The sequence below is a fragment of the Zingiber officinale genome, chromosome 6A, assembly GCF_018446385.1.
Source record: "Zingiber officinale cultivar Zhangliang chromosome 6A, Zo_v1.1, whole genome shotgun sequence".
In the NCBI taxonomy this organism is placed as follows: domain Eukaryota; kingdom Viridiplantae; phylum Streptophyta; class Magnoliopsida; order Zingiberales; family Zingiberaceae; genus Zingiber; species Zingiber officinale.
Genome location: NC_055997.1, coordinates 4,311,008 through 4,330,359, shown reverse-complemented (window position 1 = coordinate 4,330,359; position 19,352 = coordinate 4,311,008). Strand labels below are relative to the sequence as shown.

Here is a 19,352-nt window from a genome sequence, read left to right as displayed (position 1 = left end):
ATGATGATTGCATTGCACCTTTCACCATAATCACCTTACAGGCTAAGCTTTCAGAGTAGACAATTATTGAAATCACATCTTAACACATGTTGAGTTTGAATCATCATTAAGCCCCTCTGAGCCTCTTGTTATGAATCCATGTATTAACAAACTTATGTATAAGTTGGTACCCTCTGTGCTTTTGAGATCAACATCACAGAGAGTCCTGTAATTTTATGATGTGCTTATATCATTCTTCTCTAATTGTTATTGATGAAGCATTTGCTCACTTAATTTTTGGAACTTTAGAACTCTACAACTTTCATTGGTGACAATAAAATGAGAATAAATGAGCTTGGCAACAGTCTAAAGAGAACAAAATCACCTAGATTCTAGAATTTCTACGAGATCATTTGTTTTAACTAGCAAATGTTCAAATTTTTCACAGAAAGTAACTAAGTATTTGTGCCACAAAAAAAACAATTTTCACAATTTTGTCATCTGATATAGATACTTCAATTGATGAACTCACTGAGATACTTCCAGGAAATCTAAGGTCCTTGTGAAGAACGTTAGCAAATGTCTTCTGCCTAGTCTTTCCTCGAAATGGTGTATAACCATATAACATCTCATAAAGAAGAATTCCTATCCAAGAAATTTTAAGGAATTAAATTAGTATGAGTAAAACTACTGCAATTGATTGCAACAACATATGCAGTTACAGAAATCATAGTAAAAGCTGGATAATGTATTGCAACAAAATGCACCACCTACCAAGTGCCCACCAATCAACTGCACTAGTGTGACCAGCTCCAGTAATGATCTCCTGAAAAAGAAGATCATCGATATTATGAACAGTTATAGTATAGAAGTATTAACTTCACAAAAAAGCATAGCAAACTTATTAAAGCGGAGAATGACACTCATTTAGCTTAAACATCTATCTTTTAGTTTACAGTTACATGAAATTTAGATAAATTTAATGTGGAAAGTAGTTTCTGGCTTTCTGCTCTCCAGGTGCTTGCATCTAAATGCCCTTTTCTAGTCCTATAGTCGTCTTTGTTTTCTTGTCTTAGTATAATGTTTAACAATTTGCTGAGTGCTGCTTGGTTTATGGTCAGAATTGAGCACCACCCATGTCCATGTTGGATCTAAAACTAGGTCAGTATCCATAAATAGACACAAGCCAAGGTGACTTTGGTTGCAAGTCTTACTTCAACCATAAGTCAAGGATATGAAAAATGGGTTGAATCACATGCCAGCGAAACAAACACAAGCCAAAGGTGACTTTGGTTGCAGGTGTTACTTCTTGAACCGTAAGTCAAGAAAGTAAAAATTGGGTCGAATCACATGCCAGTGAAACTGTAATTGTCCCTTGGAAATTGGAAGAAACCACATTGCATAAACTTAAACTTCATAAAAGTGCAGTCAGCAATGATGTTTAATAATACATCTATCACTTCCTAGCCAACTAGCCATCTTTATGTGCTGATAAAGCATGCATCTAAATCAGAATAAGAAGGAAGCACCAGCTTGTATTCTTTTGATTAGATGTGCATAAGAATACTCAAATTTATATGCATGTGATGTGGTCAATAGAACTTACTTTCACATGCTATATAAACAAATGTCTTAATGCATTTTAACTAAAATGGATTTATTATCATCCACATAAGAGGGTGAGAGAGATGGTATATACAGTGGTAAAACATGAATGTTAGATATTCCTCGTCCATTGACCCAGTTTGATCTTAGAGTGTGGTTACCCAACAAAATCTCCAGGTAATGTTGTTCTAATCTTAATTTATTATGTAATTTTAATTCTAATTATTAAATTTAAATATTTTTCCTTAATCAGATATATCAAATTTAATTTTGCTCTAACACAAACTTAAACATGGTTTATGCAGACAACATCGTAGCCAGCAACTGATAAGCCGAATGTAAACAGAATAAACTCAAAGGTTGATATGTAGAAAGAAACTCTGTAAAATAAAGGATTCTAGTATAGAAACTGAATTTATGATATGTAGGTCAAAGAAGATGAAATCTGACTAACCATACTTTATGTCAAAGTAGTTGGCAATTAGTAAAACACTTTTAATATATAAAAGAAGAGAACACTAAGACGGATGTGTAAAGCCATAAAAATGAAAAAAAAAAAAAAACTATTCTAGAGCAATCAAGTATAGCTTCAATAGATGCTAAAATAACAAAAATAAACTTTAAAAGCCTGAACATTTTCAAAGAAGGCTGATACGTTATATTATTAGACAAGTTGAGTTGACTCAAATTGAATGTGTGGAAGCCTAGCAAAACTCTATTTGACATAATTAAAATAATTGAAAACATTTGTACACTACTAGTTATAATGTTCAATGCTAGAATAGGATCCATATAATCAACATCGAATATTCAGAACTTCTGGCTGGTCGTCTAACCTAGACTTGAACATAAACTGAATTAGATATCATATTGCAGAAAATACATTGAAATCAAGAGTTACTGAACAAAATGAAATAGACTCCAGAATTTAAAATTTTAATGCCTTTTATGTTATGTTTTAAAAAAAGGACAGCCCAGTGCACGAAGCTCCCGCTATGCGAGGTCCTGAGAAAGGATTCATTGTACGCAGCCTTACCCTGCTTTTTACATTTAGTGAATTCTTTTAAAACTTGTGAAAGTTAGAATTGATGGGATGAATGTGATTCTAGCGAGTAGTTGACTCGATCCAATTAAGAAAAATAGATATCATAGCATTTTCCTAGTACATGAAAAAGACCAGAAAGGATCATTGCTTAACAACTCAGTAAAACAAGAGAGCTCAAAATTATGATGGAACAGCTCAGTTAAGTCTTGAAACACTAATAAAGCTCACTACAGGTAGCAATTTTAATCATTATTACTAGTACATACAGCAACAAAAGTGGAGAAAGGAGAAAATTTTGTATTATGATCGATTCATTCCAAATTTTAAGACCATTTTAATTAGATCTTCCCTCTGCACTATGGGGCACAACAGAAGCGCAGTAGCTATTACAAGTGAAAACATAATAGAGACTGTTGAGCACATAGAACTAATACACAGGCAATTTATGCAGTGCAAGATGCCTTTTTGTACGTTGGGATCACCCTAAAGCAAAATAAGGCAAAAATATCCAAATTGGTGGATTTAAGGCAAATTCCTTCATTCAACCTTTAAATTTGCAAATTTTTTTCATTTTAGTTGAATTTTATTTTTGCCAATAAATCAGCCTAGGAAAATCAAAATTTGATTCCAATTTGATCTCCTTATTTCTTACATGATATGATATTTTTATTCCTTAAAATATGTACTTTCCATTTTGGGAAATATTTTTTAGATTCACTCATTTAGCTCGTTTTATAAATATGAGTGTAGTTTTTTTATTAAGCGGATGATAGAAGATTAATAAAATTATTCTAAGTGTTCTATTTTCAAGATTTTTCTAGCTATTCTGTGTGAATCAACAGTTAATCTTTTGTTACTACACATTTCCGCTACATCAGTTGGTATAGTTGGTATCAAAGCTGACTACGTTTCCTATAATATGCCACCTAGATGAGATCAACGAGTGACACCACTGGAAGAAGTTTACCAACCAATAACCTAGAAGCAATGTGAGATGTTATGGCTATGGTGAATCAGGACACCGGCAACAACATTGCAAGAAGGCTGGCAAGAGGCCTTCGTTGATGATAGGCACACATGAAGAAACTATAGGCATGAATGAGGATGTTTATGATGAGAATGGATGACGAATGGCTGCAAACCAACATCTTTCAGTCAACATGCACAGTTAATGGGAAGGTATGCAAATTCATGAATGATTCAGGAAGTTGTGAAAATATGGTGTACGAAGAATTAATACAAAAATTGGGCATCAAGACTAAAAAACACCCCAAGCCTTACAAACCCACCTGGTTGCAAAAGGGAAGTGAGGTAACACTCTAAATGAGTGATGATTTCAATTTCTATGGGATACATTAAAAAGATCAGATTTGGAGTGACATGGTAGCCATGGATGCATGCCACCTATGCTATGGGAGATCATGACAATATGATAGATTGGTTCATCATAATGGTTGAAATAATACCTACAGATTCATATTCCAATAAAAAAAAAAAATTGTGTTGCTACCCTCAAAAGAGCCTATCAATTGTAAACCAGAAGCAAATCTATTATCTCTACCAATGTTCGAAGACGAGATGGAAGAATCTGGCATGGTATTTAGTCTCTTTGGCAAAGAGGCGAGTCCCGAAGTAAGCCATTGGTAGAGGAATTTTCTAATGCTTTTCTTGCCAACTTGCCAAAGCAGTTACCACCATTGCAGAATATTCATCATTAGATTGATGTACTTCCACTGCCCAACAAAATTCGTATTCATATGAAGGTCGAGGATTTCATCACTAAATGCAATTGGGCATTCAAGGGCGAATTCTTTCCACCCTAGGAGAATGATGCGGTCTAAGACACCTTTTTGGCACGTCGGGATCACCCCAAGGCCAAATAAGGCAAAAATATCCAAATTGGTGGATTTGAACAAATTCCTTCATTCAACCTTTAAATTTGCATTTTTTTTTGTTTTTAGTTGAATTTTGTTTTGCTAATAAATCAGTCTAGGAAAATTGAAATTTGATTCCAATTTGATTTCCTTATTTCTTAGGCATGATGTGATATTTTTTATTCCTTAAATATGTACTTTCCATTTTGGAAAATATTTTCTGGATTCGCTTATTGTAGCTTGTCCTATAAATATGAGTGTAGTTTTTGGTTAATGGGATGATTGAAGATTGATAAACTTATTTTGAGTGTTCTATTTTCAAGATTTTCATGCCTATTCTGTGTGAATCAACATGTCAATCCTATTTTAATATTTTTCTTGAGATTTTCCTAGCTATTGTGTGTGAATCGACAGTTAATCTTTTGTTACTACATGCTTCTGCTACATCAGCCATAAAGAAAGTGGAGAAGAACTCTATTTCTTCTTAGCGTGAGACACATCTATTACATGTATATCTAAGATGAAACATAAATCCTCAACGTAAGACTAAACCCACTACAGATAACCTAATATCTATACCTATTAACACACACCCCTAAAGTTGGAGCACAAATCTTGTGTCCAACTTATCATAAACTAGAAAAGCCCTCACAATAGAATGTAAACTAACTAAAGTTATGACCACAGAGAAAATGCTGACAGAATTCTCATACACAGGCAAAATAAAGTTTGGTGAAGAGTAGATGCAGCATACAGACATCAATTCCTTAACCTCATATCAACACGTCGATAAGGAGAGAAGGAAGCATGATCACATGAAACAAGTCTCTCAAGTGAGCTTCTCATTGTGGAGCGCATATACTAGCAAACAACTGAGTAAAGCAAAAGGGAGAAGAAAAGCATTTGATGAGGCTCAGGAAGCAACTGAGAGAATGAACTAAATACTAAGAGAAGGCTCTCTAGAGCGAGCTTCTCCCCATGACAGAAAATATAGTAGAGCATGAAACAAATGGATGAAGAAGAGAAGGAAAACACTCGACAATCCTAGAGTCTACTAGAAAGATAGCATCTTGTAGGCAAAGACACAGGAAGGAATTGAGCAAATCTAGAAGAATGTAGAAGCTAAAACAATGCAACAAGAAAGTAAAGTTAAACCCTAGGAAGAAATGAGATTTGTAAAATAAATCAAGAAAGGGTTGTTGATGCCGACTGGGTTGCTGGAGAAAGCATTATCAAGAAGCGCCAAAGAAAAGCATGTTTATGAGAAAGACCAAGAGGGGAGAGAAGCTGGGATGAAGACGCAAGCAGTTGCTGCTGGAAAAGGAAGCAAAAAAGAAAAGAAGGTTTGGTGATTGTAAAAGAGCAGGGAACATGAGGGCTCAGGTTGTGATGAAGACTGAAAATGCAACGAGAAGAAAAGAGGCATTGATTGAGTAGATCTGTCAATGGTCGAGCATTGCTACAAGACCTTAAGACCAAGGAGAAGCAAGTGATCATGACCTAGACAAGGAGGAGAAGTGGTCATTGACATGGCTTAGTTGGCAAACACATGACAAGAGGCGACCAAGGAGGGGATGATGGAGGGAAGAAGCTAGGGGATGGAACCTCATGGGCACGTAAACTACATGCGATTGATAGGCACCCAATATCATCTGGATGCCATTGGACTCCAACTTCATGAAGGGCCAAGTGTACTAGTGTTGGTTCGAGCCATGACATCTTCAAGCTGTTTGGGCTGCTGTCAACAAAAGTAGATTAGATGAGAGGAGGCCATTAGCATTGGCAGCCTCCACTTTAGGGGGATTTCTTTTGGAAAACCTACCCCACTGTGTAGAAAACAGGAAAGAACTCTTGTATATTGCTGCTATTCTAGGGGACAACTATCACATGCCATATATAGGACTCAACATAAACTCTAAAAATTATAATATTTAATGTGGGACGACACTCATAACCTAATAAGTCACAGGACCTCTAACATAGATGCCCATATTGGCTTTTGCAAGGTAGTGGCTATTAGTGCAATCGACCTCCAGGATTTTGATGTTTGTTTGACAATACGTTTAATAAGATCTGGTCAAGGTTGACCAAGTTAATTAGAAATCCTGATAGGTCAAGGTTATCTTGACCTAGGCAAAGGTAGAAGTCCTGACATGTCAAGGTTGGCCTAGGCAAGAGAGAAGTCCTGACATGTCAAGGTTGGCCTAGGCAAGAGAGAAGTCTTGACATGTCAAAGTTGACCTAAGCAAATGAGAAGTCTTGAAGGAGTGAACTCCAAACAAGTGTGATCGAAAGAAAGTTTTTGGTCGACCGCGTGCGGTCGAGAGACCAACTATTTGGTTGATCGAAGAATACTATTTCTAATACTATTTTGCATTGCTATTGTGCTAAGTTAGTATTACAGGAAAGTCTTAATCGATCAAACACTAAGTAGAAGATGTTCAAAAAAGTCAGACCAAATGTTTGACAAATCAGTAAGATAAGTCTTGAAGAGGCCTTTCGGCAATAAGGGTGTGTCCCAGTTGGGACAATCTTTGGCATTGATCCGACTAAAGAAACCAACAAAGATTTTTAAGTCGAGATCAGACAATCCTAACTATCAAGATCGATTCATGCATACTTATATATGTCTAACTTTGTTTTACAGATCTATTATTGTTATTCTTGTTGTGTTAACTTTGTTTTGCAGAAAAATAAAGTTTGGGTTGACCGAAGGGTTCGATCAATCGAATAGGGAGATTCGGTCAACCAATCCCAAGAAGATAAGCACAATTGGATTACAAATAAGTCCAAAAATGGAAACAAAGATCTCTAATCAGGAGGATTCAGTCAACCGAACAAGTATGGAAAGCAGTGGAAATCGGATATGATTGGATCAACCAGGGAAGGAAATTTTGCGGTCCAATAGTTTGGTCAGTAGACCGAAAAAGAGCATTCGTGGGATTGATCTGATTTAAGTAAGCAAGGAAAGAAGAGGGACCAGTCGCCTGCAGTTGACCGGAAGGATTTAGATTGGTTTTACCGAAGGAAGCCTATAAAACAAGCCTCAGGATCCGATGCTCAGTATCCAATTCGCTCAATGATCTCTCCTTCTCTTCTATTATGTTCGTGCAAGTATTGCTACTACTACGCAAAGAGGCTCTCCGACAACCTATAACGAAGCTCTATCTTTAAGTTGTCGATATACTTTACTGTATTTACATTAAAAGGGATAGTAGCTTGTTACTATCTTCTTTATCTTTTGTATGCTTTCCTCCTTCTCTAAAAGCTTTTCGAAGAGGAGAATATTTGTGAATTGCTCATTTGAAACGGTCCAAGGGATCGTGGGCTTGGAGTAGCTGTGAATTAAGTAACCACCCGAGTCTTTATCTTGCTTTTAGTTTTCCGCTACGCATCTCTGTCTTTGTTTTAGAAAATAAAACAAAAATTTTTAAAACGTGATATTCAAATCCCCCCTTCTATTGCACGATCCGGTCCAACGGTAGCATGGCTAGAAGTATTTGTATCAAGGAGGATCTTGACTCATTCAAAAAATACATACCGGTGCAATGTATTCTTCAGTTCCAACAAATGAATTTGATGCACGCACTGGCTCAGCTACAAATATTGGAGGAGCCTTTCCATTTCTCTGTTTCTTCTTACCCTCATCATTTGGGAGGAAAAGCTGAGATGGATGCCCAAAAAAAAATGGTAAATAAAGACAACATTTCCAGTTTCATATATAATGGTGTCAAATAATCAACCCACCTGAGGCTTGCAAGGTGTCAAACATGATAAATCAAAGTCTGTCAAAGAAACATGGCCATCTCGCTGAAGCAAGATATTCTCTGGTTTCAGGTCCCGGTATATGATACCTGTAGCAAATAAGTAGACATTAAACATCAAAAAGACATGGATACACAACATACAAATTCAATAGAAAAATCTTTGCCAGTTCATTAAGTTAAGCTAAAGGTGTTATTTTTCATTACCACGAGCGAGTCGAAGAAAAATAAATATACAACTAGTCAAGGTTTGAAATAGATTCTGAACCGGAGTTTTAGTCTCCAGTCAGAACCATATAGTGTCAGTGCTGTGCCGTGCATGCTGATTCAGTCACTTACTTGAGAAAGGAGACATTTTTCAGAACAAGAATAGCAATTAATAGCTCAGAGTTACAAAGAGCTATCTGCATACCTTGACAGTGAAGGTATTCAAGTGCTACAACTACTTCAGCAGCATAGAACCTGTACAAATAGGATGCCCTTAGCAGCATTCAAGGAGAGTAATTACTCTTTAGAAACAGAAAATGAATACCTTAAAATAAATTAAAAAATGTGTATTTTGCTTGAAATACTTCAACACGCATTTCAAGAATGAGAAGAACAATTGCAGACTTCTTCCAATGAATGACAATGTCAAAAATCAGAGTTTGAAGAAATTCAAGTGGGCTATACTATGTTGAATAAAGAATAGTGCAAAATTGGTAAAATTGTTTTCTTAGTACTCTCTTCACATCAAGTGCTTGGTGATGTCAGTGGAACATCTCTCAGTTAAAGTTTAATATCTTCCTCAAATGCTCACGTCATCACAAATAATCACTCCTAACCAGTTAAATGTAAGACCCAACCAATGACAACTCAGCCACCATTGCCCATTGGCAAGCCATTTGTATTGTACCTACACTAAAATCTCCCTCAAGTAAAGCTTAATGTCTTCATCAAATGCACAAGTCCAACCACAGCATATTATCATTTCTAACTAGCAATATCTAAGGACAAACTAATGGCAACTCAACCACCAAAGTCATAGAAAAACCTCACCATGCCTATAATTAGGCTCATTGGTCTAATTATGACCATGGTTTTTAAAAACCATTTGTGATGGTTGGCATAGGTGAACCATCTCATTTTTCTCACTAACCAACACAATGGATACTTCAAAACCTATTGTGCAACACAGGAGGTGGGACACAAGCACCAACCGGTAGCTTCTTCTCCAACTTTCCTCTCTTTTTCCCACCAATAGCATCCTACTGTTGAGGATCAACATAGGCACCAGCAGCAGCATGACCGACATATCTAGTTTTTCAGTCAGGAACCAATTTCCAAGCTCAAAACAAGATTTCAAACCTTCACTATAATAATCCAAACAAATGAGAGTTCAAATCTATTAACTTATCAAGATCAATCATTGGCCCAAAATGTTGAAACCCAAGTTAATGGTAATTCACTTGCCTAAGTCTATAACCTCTCCTTGAGCCCAGAACCTCTATGTGGAACTAAATCGAGGGTGGACTAGATATGACATGCATGTGTATATACGAATATCATGAAAACAATTATATGAGAAATAGATTAAACTGTTGGTGAGTTCCTACTACTATCATGAATGGTGAGCTTAAACTAATCAAAATGCTCACGTGAGCAGTGAGACCGCAGCAGTACAGATCTTAAAGGCCACTCTAGTTTTGAATTTTATCCAGATGAATTAAGATTCAAGATTCAAGATTCAAGCTTCAAGATCCAAGATTCCTATTATGCTAATGTGAATTATCCCTATCTCTAGTAGGTCATACAACAAATTCATTTATTATTCAACTCGGTTCCAAGTAAGGTCATGAATGTTAAAACTTTCAAATGACCCTAATTCTTTGGTCTTATTACATCTCAATTAATTAATTTGAACACTTGAAAAACATCTACGCATGTTTGAGACCAACACCTCTAACACTAAAGAAAATTGACCCAGTCAATAAAAAGGTCAATCTTTTAATTCTACTAAATTTACACAAATAATGCCCACTATCATGATGAACATCCACACATGGACATTCCATCATTATAAGTCAGCTATACCAATGATTATGACAATTGATTCAAGTTGGTGGTGAGAAAATGATTTTTTTGAAAACATTTGAATATCATATCTTCTATACGCTTAACTAAGAAATATTTCTGTATGTTGACCTAAGAGGTCAAACAATTCAAAGAAACCCACCCGGGTTTACAAGAATACTATCCTTTCAATGATTGGCCTTGTCTTTACATCATAAATGGAATCTTTAAGCCCCATTTCTGTTATGCTTTTGTAACTACGATAGATTTTTATCTTGCACAAATGGTTGTACCTTCTTCTCTCTGTGATATATCTAATGTCGACTTTATAATCATGCACTTCACATAAGCAAATATGAAGAAATATCGAACAATTGTTGCAACCACAATTTTGAAAGACGACAAGGCAATATTTTCCCCTATTGCAAAATAGGGTAATGTTTTGATCAAATCGTGTTCTATAATAATGTGCAAAACATGTTACAGTTATTTGTGATTCGCTATTATAAAAAAATTTTCCCCACCTAGTGGGAAAAGGCTTGATTGTTGTTGTGTATTATAAATTTTTTCTTTGAGATCCTGACTCTAGTAGTTCACTTCTTAATAGATTTTCTTATTTTAAACAAAGATGAAATATCTAAAATTGGATAGAAAAACATATATGATTATTTATAAGTGATTGAAAATTGAATCCTTTTACTATATGCTCAAGTGGAACCATGAAGCTGAAATGAGAATTGTAACTCATTTGAATTATTAGATTCTTAATTAAGGTTACAATTCATGCATATATAGAGTTGCTTGCTAATTGATTTTCCCGACATGCTGAAAATCAAATACATGCTGAAAACCAAATTTTCATTTCATGTTTTACTTATTGTTCATCTAGTTTATCATTTTTTTTAATTGTAGATCTTAATGTATTTTATTCTTTTGTCAAAGGAAAATTCTGATTAGCATATACTTTCTTGTATATTTGTTCTGTTAATTAAGAAATGTATAAAATGTATACTACAGTGGTATGATATTTGCTTATGTTGTGTTATTTATCATCTTCATGATTGTGGATTTTTCTATCAACACATGATCAAGTGAAGTACCTCCTGGTAAATGGAAAAATACCCCAGGTCATGACAAATCATGGTGCTTGTAAACGAACTTTTTTAAGTTGAATATATGGCGACCATGATACTTGTGAATTCTTAAGTGCAACATAGTAAAGGTGTGATCCTTGTAGATGAAGCCTTCTAAAGTTGAATAAAATATGAGAAATAAGTTGAGAAAAATGTTTACCACTGCTCTTGGAGTCAACATTTGGTGGCTAATAGTGACACATAACTATATCACTTCTTTAAAAATGAAAATGAGACATGGTTTAAAGTGTAGTGCCGAAACGGTCGAAACGGGCGGAACGTCTTGTTCCGCTAGGCGACCAACACCGGCACGACCCCAGCACCAGACCCACGACAGGTGCAACGTGTTGCGCAACCCCGTGGTCACAGCAGAGGACTCGACTCTGCAACAGTAGCGGAGAGGTTGCATAACCCTTCCGCTGTCGCCGTGGAGGCATCGTGCGACCCTGCGATCACTGCAGAGGGGTCGCACGACCAACATGGTCGTGCCGAAGGAGTCATGCAATCCCCGCGGCCATGGCTGGTTGCGTAACCTTGCAACAACACCGAAGTCGGGCGGGCTCGCCAGTAGTGTCGGATTTCAGATTTTTTTAATTAAACTTAGATTAATTTGTTTAATCAACTCCTAGTTATAGTGGAGATAATCTAAAGAAACTTTATTAAACCCTAATAAAATTATCTAATTAATTTTATATTTCATTTATTTTAATTTTAAAATTATAATAAAATTTTTATTTATTTATTTATCTATTTTTATATCTTTTTCCTTTTTAAAAGATTATTTTTTATCTTGTTTATTTTTAAAATATTTATGTTAAATATTTTAGTTTTTAATTAATATATTTTATATTTAAAAAATACCGAAACTATATCGGTATGGCACGATACGGTACCGAAACTGTATCGTTCCGATCCAGGACCGAAACCTCGGCATGGGTTGAAATTTTAAACCTTGAAATGAGAAGATTTTAGGTATTTATATGGGACCATGGAAACTGAAGTTCTCTACTACTCATTACTTCAGAGCTTAAGGCTTGAGCACAGTAGATGGACACTCTAATCAAGAACAACACACAATCTTCATAATCATGTTGCACCTAGAAGAGATTGGCAAATTTCTAAGTTTAATGTTTAAAAATACACCCTGAAGATATTTATTGCCTGAATGATACAACAGTTATCTAAGTTAATCAAACATCCTCCTGATAAGGAGACAATGGTAATTGGTGGTTACAATTTGGTAGGTACGCTAAATAATCAACAAAGGAAATAGCAAAAGAATGTTAAGTAGGTCACATTTTGAAAGGCATTGCTTCAGTTATCACCTGACATCTACACTACTGTATTGTATGACCATTTGTAATAAATCTATTCTTAAATATTGCAGCAACCCTTCTATAAACAATATCAGTATCAAGTTCACCAAGAAGTTATGCAACAACTTGTCATACCAAAAGAATTTAAAAATGGAACTCTCAATTCTGTTAAGCATTATAGAATTAATATAATAAGAATGCACGGGAGATAGAATCCATGATTAACAGCTATCCATGATTAACAGCTACGTAAACCATAAAAGAAATTTTAGGTCACATAGAATAAAATACTCTCAAAAATCCGTATCACTCCTAGGTAACTTTTTATGACATATTTAATTTATTTATAGGTAGTATGTAAAGAAATAAAAGAATCACCAGTTAGAAAAGTATGCATGACAGCTACCTAACAGCATCTTCCTTGAGGACCTTCTCAGGTTGTTTATCCAGAAGTAAAAAAAGCTCTCCACCAGGGCAGTAATCCGTTATCAAACATATATGTGTTTTTGTCTGCAATATATGACAATATACCTGGTTATTATTCTTCAGAGACACATTAATGTATATTTGGCATCAACAAATACCTTTAGATCATAGTTAAAAATAGATGGTTGTAAAAGAGTGATTAGTAAATGATGTAATAAGATGAGTATAATACTATAATGTTTTACTTACAAATTACAATATCAATCAGATAAATAAAAATCCAATATCAATGAAGAACTGCTATTGTATGTTAGTCTCTACAATAGAAGCAGATCTTTATTAAAGATATGATTTCTATAATATGGAGACATTTATGATTTTAGTTTGAGACTGATCTCGGGGATCCCTTAGCCAAATAAATAAATATCAAAATCAAAGCTGAAAAATGTGCATCAATACAATCTTCTACCATATTGTAACAACGCACAAACTGAAAAATGTGTATCACCTGAAACATTTTGAGTACTACTCATTCAACTAACCGATAAATACTGACTATATCATTGAGGTTTAAGCCTCTCTAGCTCCACCTGTTGGTAGTTCACCGCCAAGAAATATTAGAAGGATCGACCTCAAAGATATATCCTCAAATCTGTCATCTCAAACTATCCTCTGTATTGTGAAGTTGGTACGCTTACACTTAAAATATGAAAAACAGTCACTAAAGCTATGTAACACAATTTATCTTCACAGAAAAGCACTATACCAAATGGGTTGTGTGCCAAAGACAATCTCCTTTGAAATAAGGTAACAAATATAAACACACAAGAAGAAAAACATAAGCAATGTAGCATGGTGTGGTCTACACCTAGCAAATAATAAAATTTGATCAAATTGTTTCCTATAGTGTCCAAAATCCTTCTTAACCCTCCCATCTTAACCTCAACAAAGAAAATAAAAATCTCACTGCACATTCCTAAGCCATCTAAAGCTCTCCTTAAGAACAAAAAACTCTTCTTTATAAGCTCTCTATTCTCCAATAGCATCTTCATGAGCCCTGAGATAATGGCATGCCTTCAATACATTCCCCAAGAGAAAAACCAGCTTCCAATCCTACAATAGAGTTTTCGACTTATTGTATTGGGACAAGTGAATCAGGATAAGTGAATTGCCTAGTAAGTTTCTAACCTCACGAATTCTACTTAATCTGAAACTCTAAGGAAACACTCCAAACACAATCTCACTCCTCTCACTTTGCTCTACCACTGCACACATTAAAACCCAATTCCACATCATACCTACACCTAGCCTGAGCAAGAGGCCCTTGTGCTCAGGCATAACCTATTTACACCTTTGATCACTCCACTCTCAGATAAATAATAAACCTTCACTTTGTCTATCTGGACTTTTAAGAAACATTGTGCCACTTGAGCTCACTATATCTGTCGTCCACCCCATCTCTCCACAGTATGTCTCCATAGAAGACAAGTTTTTCTACACCTTTTGCTATCATGTAAATTCACCTCCCATGAGCCCTCCTCAGAATTCCCTTAGCTGTGTTTTAGTGATCCTGTTTGAACATAACCAACTTGATGAACTTAGATTCTTCCTTAGCTTTGGGAAGAAAGCCACCTAACCCAAAATGTACTATAGTCAAGATAAATTAAATCTAACTATGCTGACAACAATGACTTCCACTCCAAATCATCTCTCATATTTAAGGTCTTATACATAATTACATAGAACGTCTGAAAACACAACTTGTTGCAAACAGGCATTGCAAAATATAAATTAAATACTAGGCTGTGAGATAAAGTTTGTTCGTTTAAGATGACAAGAGAGACAACATTTTCAATCTTGACTGTTTATTATTTTTCAAGAATAGTCACTTCTATAAAGCATTGAACATCTGCTAGTGGTTGGAGTGTTGGAGTATTGTTATTTGTTGATGTCTCAATGCTTGGCCAGAAGGAGATAGTGTTGGTGTCAGTTAAAAGAGAAAGAGACAGAGGGAGTTGAAGAATGAGCAGAGGAATAAGGAGGGGGGTGAAACATACCTCGTCTTTTATCTTTGTCGACCTTTTGTAGTTTTTGATCTTAAATATCTTCCCCTTTGTCAATTAATATTGAATTTCCTTCCTTGACACCAATTTCCTCTCCCATTGTAGGTCCCCGGTGTGAAATCAACTGATCCAATTGGAATTGTGAACTCAAACTCTACACTATTTCTATCTCAAAAAATCAATGAAAAAATAAATTCTACTTGTTTCGAGTGACAATGGAATTTCAAACTTCTGATTTGACTTTGAATTGAGATTTGTACTACTGAGATAATAGCACAAGAGCCTACTCCCTTTGTATAACTAGTGCATTTACTCTTGAATCTGAATGACAATTTTCTCCTCGCTTTGCCAATAAATGCAATAATTTCAGTTGTCACCTCCTAAAGCGCCATCTTGATCTCCTACCAATTTGGATTGTCTTTTAAAAAGCAACAAACAAAACAGGTAACAAAGTAATCAATTGTTTGTGCATGCCTTGTCTGTAAGCTTAGTTACCTCCACAAGGCCCTCTGTAATATTCAAATGCTCAATTAGGTTTTTATATTCTACCATGTATAGATTATGTAGCCTCCTCATGAAAGGGATTCATATACCCTAGCCTCTGCATCAGATGGTTTTCTTTAATGGTAGTGTTTTCATCATGTAACACTCCTCCAATCTCTTCACACACATTGCGATGTAATCTTGTTAGTTACCATACTGATGAATGATGACATTATTCATTATAGCAAAAGGTGACTATGCTCACCCCAAGCATCCCTCACAGTTCGTCCTCTAGTTATGTGAAGGGAGGTAAATCACGAGTCAGCTTATAGTCGACTGTCAAGTGACTAGGAGGATTTGATCCCTATCCCATTGTAGCAAATTTGTCGTCCTCTAGCCAACTGGACACCCCGTGGGGACAATGATGACATTATTCATGTGGCAAAAGATGATTCGCTCGCCCCCGAGGCCTCCGCCAACTCGTCCCTAGGCCAACACAATGAAGGTAAATCACGGGTGGCTACTAGCCATTAGTGTAAGTGGCCAAGACATGAGGGAGGGCATGCTAATGATGACATTATTCATGATACATAGTTAAATGGTATTGACTTCTCTTGATTTCATTATCTCCCAATCACTAACTCTTACTCGATGACATGCATTTATCTTGTCAAGGGGAGTACCACGTAAGTTCTAATCTTTCAACATATCTGCCCACTACATAGCCTAGATGCATTCCTTCAATCTAGCAACTCCAGCTCAATACAAGTTGTCAAATTGAGGTCATTATAACTTCACTTGTTGATATTGACATACCACGGAATTCCTAGTAAGCCCAATAAGGTAGATATATGAATCCATCATCTCAAACCATTCTCTGCAGATCAAAATCAGTATGCCTTGAATGTGTAAATCATCCACACCATGCAATCACAATGTAAATGCAATACTCTGAATAACTCTTGTGCATTCCAGAACAACCAGCTTGCAACACAACAAAATAATAAACACAAGTACACAAGAAAAGAAGAGAGATACAGTGGGTTGTCTTAAAAATTATTCAAAGAGAGAATCCAAGCCTATGAGAGCAAAAAATATAAGGCAACTTAGACAAGCCTGACCGCAAAACATAGGAAACTCAATTAGTCCTCCCTAGATTCCCTACTGATGAGAGAAGCAAGTAAAACCACAGTTCATTCACTCCTTTACACCTACAGCTCTCCTCAAGAACAAAGTTCTTCTCTCCAAACCCCAGGCCTGATTTTTGGCATGCTTTTTTGAGGTGCTTTTTTAGGTGAAAGATTATTGTCACTATCAGACAAACAACTTATGACAAGTAAAATAGGTTGTTTTTTTTCTTGTAGCTGTCACTGTCAGAAAAACACACGGCCTCAAGCACCTGGTGCAAAAATGAGCTGCCCAACAAGTACATAGTATGGACTATTATTTCAATCCTCATAAGATGGATCTAGTCCTTAGTATTTGAAAATCATATAGCAAAATTAGTTTCTCATTGAACTCATACTTGGATAAGTTCTATATGAGTATTGAAAATTCTCCTTGTGTATAAAATTTTAGAAAAAGGTAACTGATTATTACATCCTTTATGGGTTCTGAAATGTTTCTCTTTTCAGAAATAATGTAACTTATAACAATATATTTGGAGGTCATGTAAAAGCTTTAGCCTTGTATATGATATATGTTATCTTCACTAAATTTATCTAGGACAAAAACAAGCAGCTGCAATGTGAATCTAGTCTTTAAGACATTTTCAATTGCCAGGTTCCGTGATCTTACAAACATTAGCAGATAATAAGTTTCCTAATGATGTTTATAAAGATACTATCAGACAGCCACTTATTTGCCTAAGTGGACTTCAAAATTCAACCCAAAAAAGGGTTGCGTGAATTACCTGAAAGGATGCATATAATGTAGGAAGGAAAGGATGATCCAACATATCAAGTATCTCTCTTTCTGCACAAGCTCTATGCACCTGAAGAAACACAAAATGATTTTAAAAAAAAGCAGATGATGCATAAAATTAAATATTATAAACAACAGAGAACATAGGAAAAAAAGAATGGCATTGATGAAAAGCAAAGACAAAGGTCTTACGCCATAGATGTCTTAAAAGAAAATATTATTTCATTTTTGTCTAGAGTTTGAATCCAAGATTGATCCGGTTCTTAATTTAAGAGACAAAAAAATTATATTATGAGGGAAATAATACTGCAAATCAGGAACTCTTTTTGTATTGGTCAAAGACACAAGCCAATGCACAAAGATAAGAATTTGGTTAATAAAAAAATTGAATTTGAAACACAACAAGAAACTTAGGCTCCATTTATCTCTTGAAAAGATGAATCCAATGGAGTATTTACTTACTTTCTGATGTTCTGGTTGATAAACAAAACTTCAGGCAATAGAAAATACTTTTCCTTTGAAAAAGAAGTCATTTTTTTCTGAGCCAAAGCCAAGAGACACTATTCTCCATCATTATACATTAAAAAAAAAATTAAACTCCTCATATTAATAATTCTATAATAGTAAAAGTAGTGGCAGTGGTGGTCGTGGTGTGTTGGGAGGTTTGATTAGGGTGTTATTCAAGGATTAGAATAGTTAATTGTGAAATACTAGCAGAAATTAAGATTATCTTGAGCTGAACCAAGATGTTTTAATACTGATTTAATCAAATTAAATCCCATTTAGGTTTGATTTGGTGTTAGATTGGCCAATAGAGGTTTGTATCAGTTGATTGGTTTGCCTTATGTTGAAACCAGGCACAATTCACACTCAAATTGGACTAGTTCTAGCTGAACAAAGTCAAACCAAGCCAGACCGTGATAATTGGATTGGACAATAGAAAGAACCCTTTTGTAATTCATAAATCTGTCAATTTTGTAAGTATGTGGTCAACTACAAGGGCTTACCTTGTTACGGTTCAGCATGACACTTTTATCCATAGACTTCATAGCATAGTATTCTCCAGTACCCACCAACTCCACCATATGGACACTGCCATCCAAAGCATATAGAGTCCTTAGATCAATGAATTAAATATACTAAGCTAAGTAGTTGAATCAAGCGCTTAACAAAACACCAGATAAAATTAATAATTTCAAACTCGTACTAGAATTATAAGCATTTATTCTCAATAAGCAAGTTGATCAAATTGGTTAAATCACAAATGTTGAAGAGAACATATCAACACACATGTTGAATATAATTTATTTCCAAACACAACAACAACAACCAAGCCTTTTCCCACTAGGTGGAGTTGACTGTATGAATCCTTTTACGCCATTGAACTCTATCTCATATTATATCATCATCTATATTTAAATAAATTTTATCTTGTTTTATTGTTGCTAACCAAGTCTTTTTTGGTCTTCCTCTTCCTCGTTTGATATGCATGTTTATCATAGTTTCACATCGCCTAGCTGGAGCATTTATTGGTCGTCTAATACATATCCGTACCATCTTAAACGTGTCTCTCGGAGTTTTTCCTCAATAGATGCAACTCCGACTTTCTCTCTAATGCTCTCATTTCTTATTTTATCCATCCTCGTATATCCACACATCCACCTTAACATCCTCATCTCTGCAACTCTC

General features: G+C 35.3%; 1 protein-coding gene across 3 annotated transcripts in view; it reads right to left on the bottom strand.

Annotated features, from left to right (window-relative positions):
* Window positions 1–19,352, bottom strand: part of LOC121995638 (phototropin-1A-like) — a 35,552-nt gene that overhangs the window by 2,958 nt on the left and 13,242 nt on the right. For all 3 annotated transcript variants that reach the window (XR_006115883.1, XM_042549378.1, XM_042549379.1), the window contains 8 exons: window positions 18,671–18,755; window positions 17,653–17,733; window positions 13,175–13,278; window positions 8,680–8,729; window positions 8,251–8,357; window positions 8,045–8,167; window positions 754–805; window positions 512–624 (listed from right to left, as the gene is read on the bottom strand). Coding sequence is in view for 2 of the 3 variants with exons in the window: in XM_042549378.1 (XP_042405312.1) it covers window positions 512–624; window positions 754–805; window positions 8,045–8,167; window positions 8,251–8,357; window positions 8,680–8,729; window positions 13,175–13,278; window positions 17,653–17,733; window positions 18,671–18,755 (715 nt within the window). In the remaining variant the exon portion in view is untranslated. The remainder of the gene's footprint in view (window positions 1–511; window positions 625–753; window positions 806–8,044; window positions 8,168–8,250; window positions 8,358–8,679; window positions 8,730–13,174; window positions 13,279–17,652; window positions 17,734–18,670; window positions 18,756–19,352) is intronic.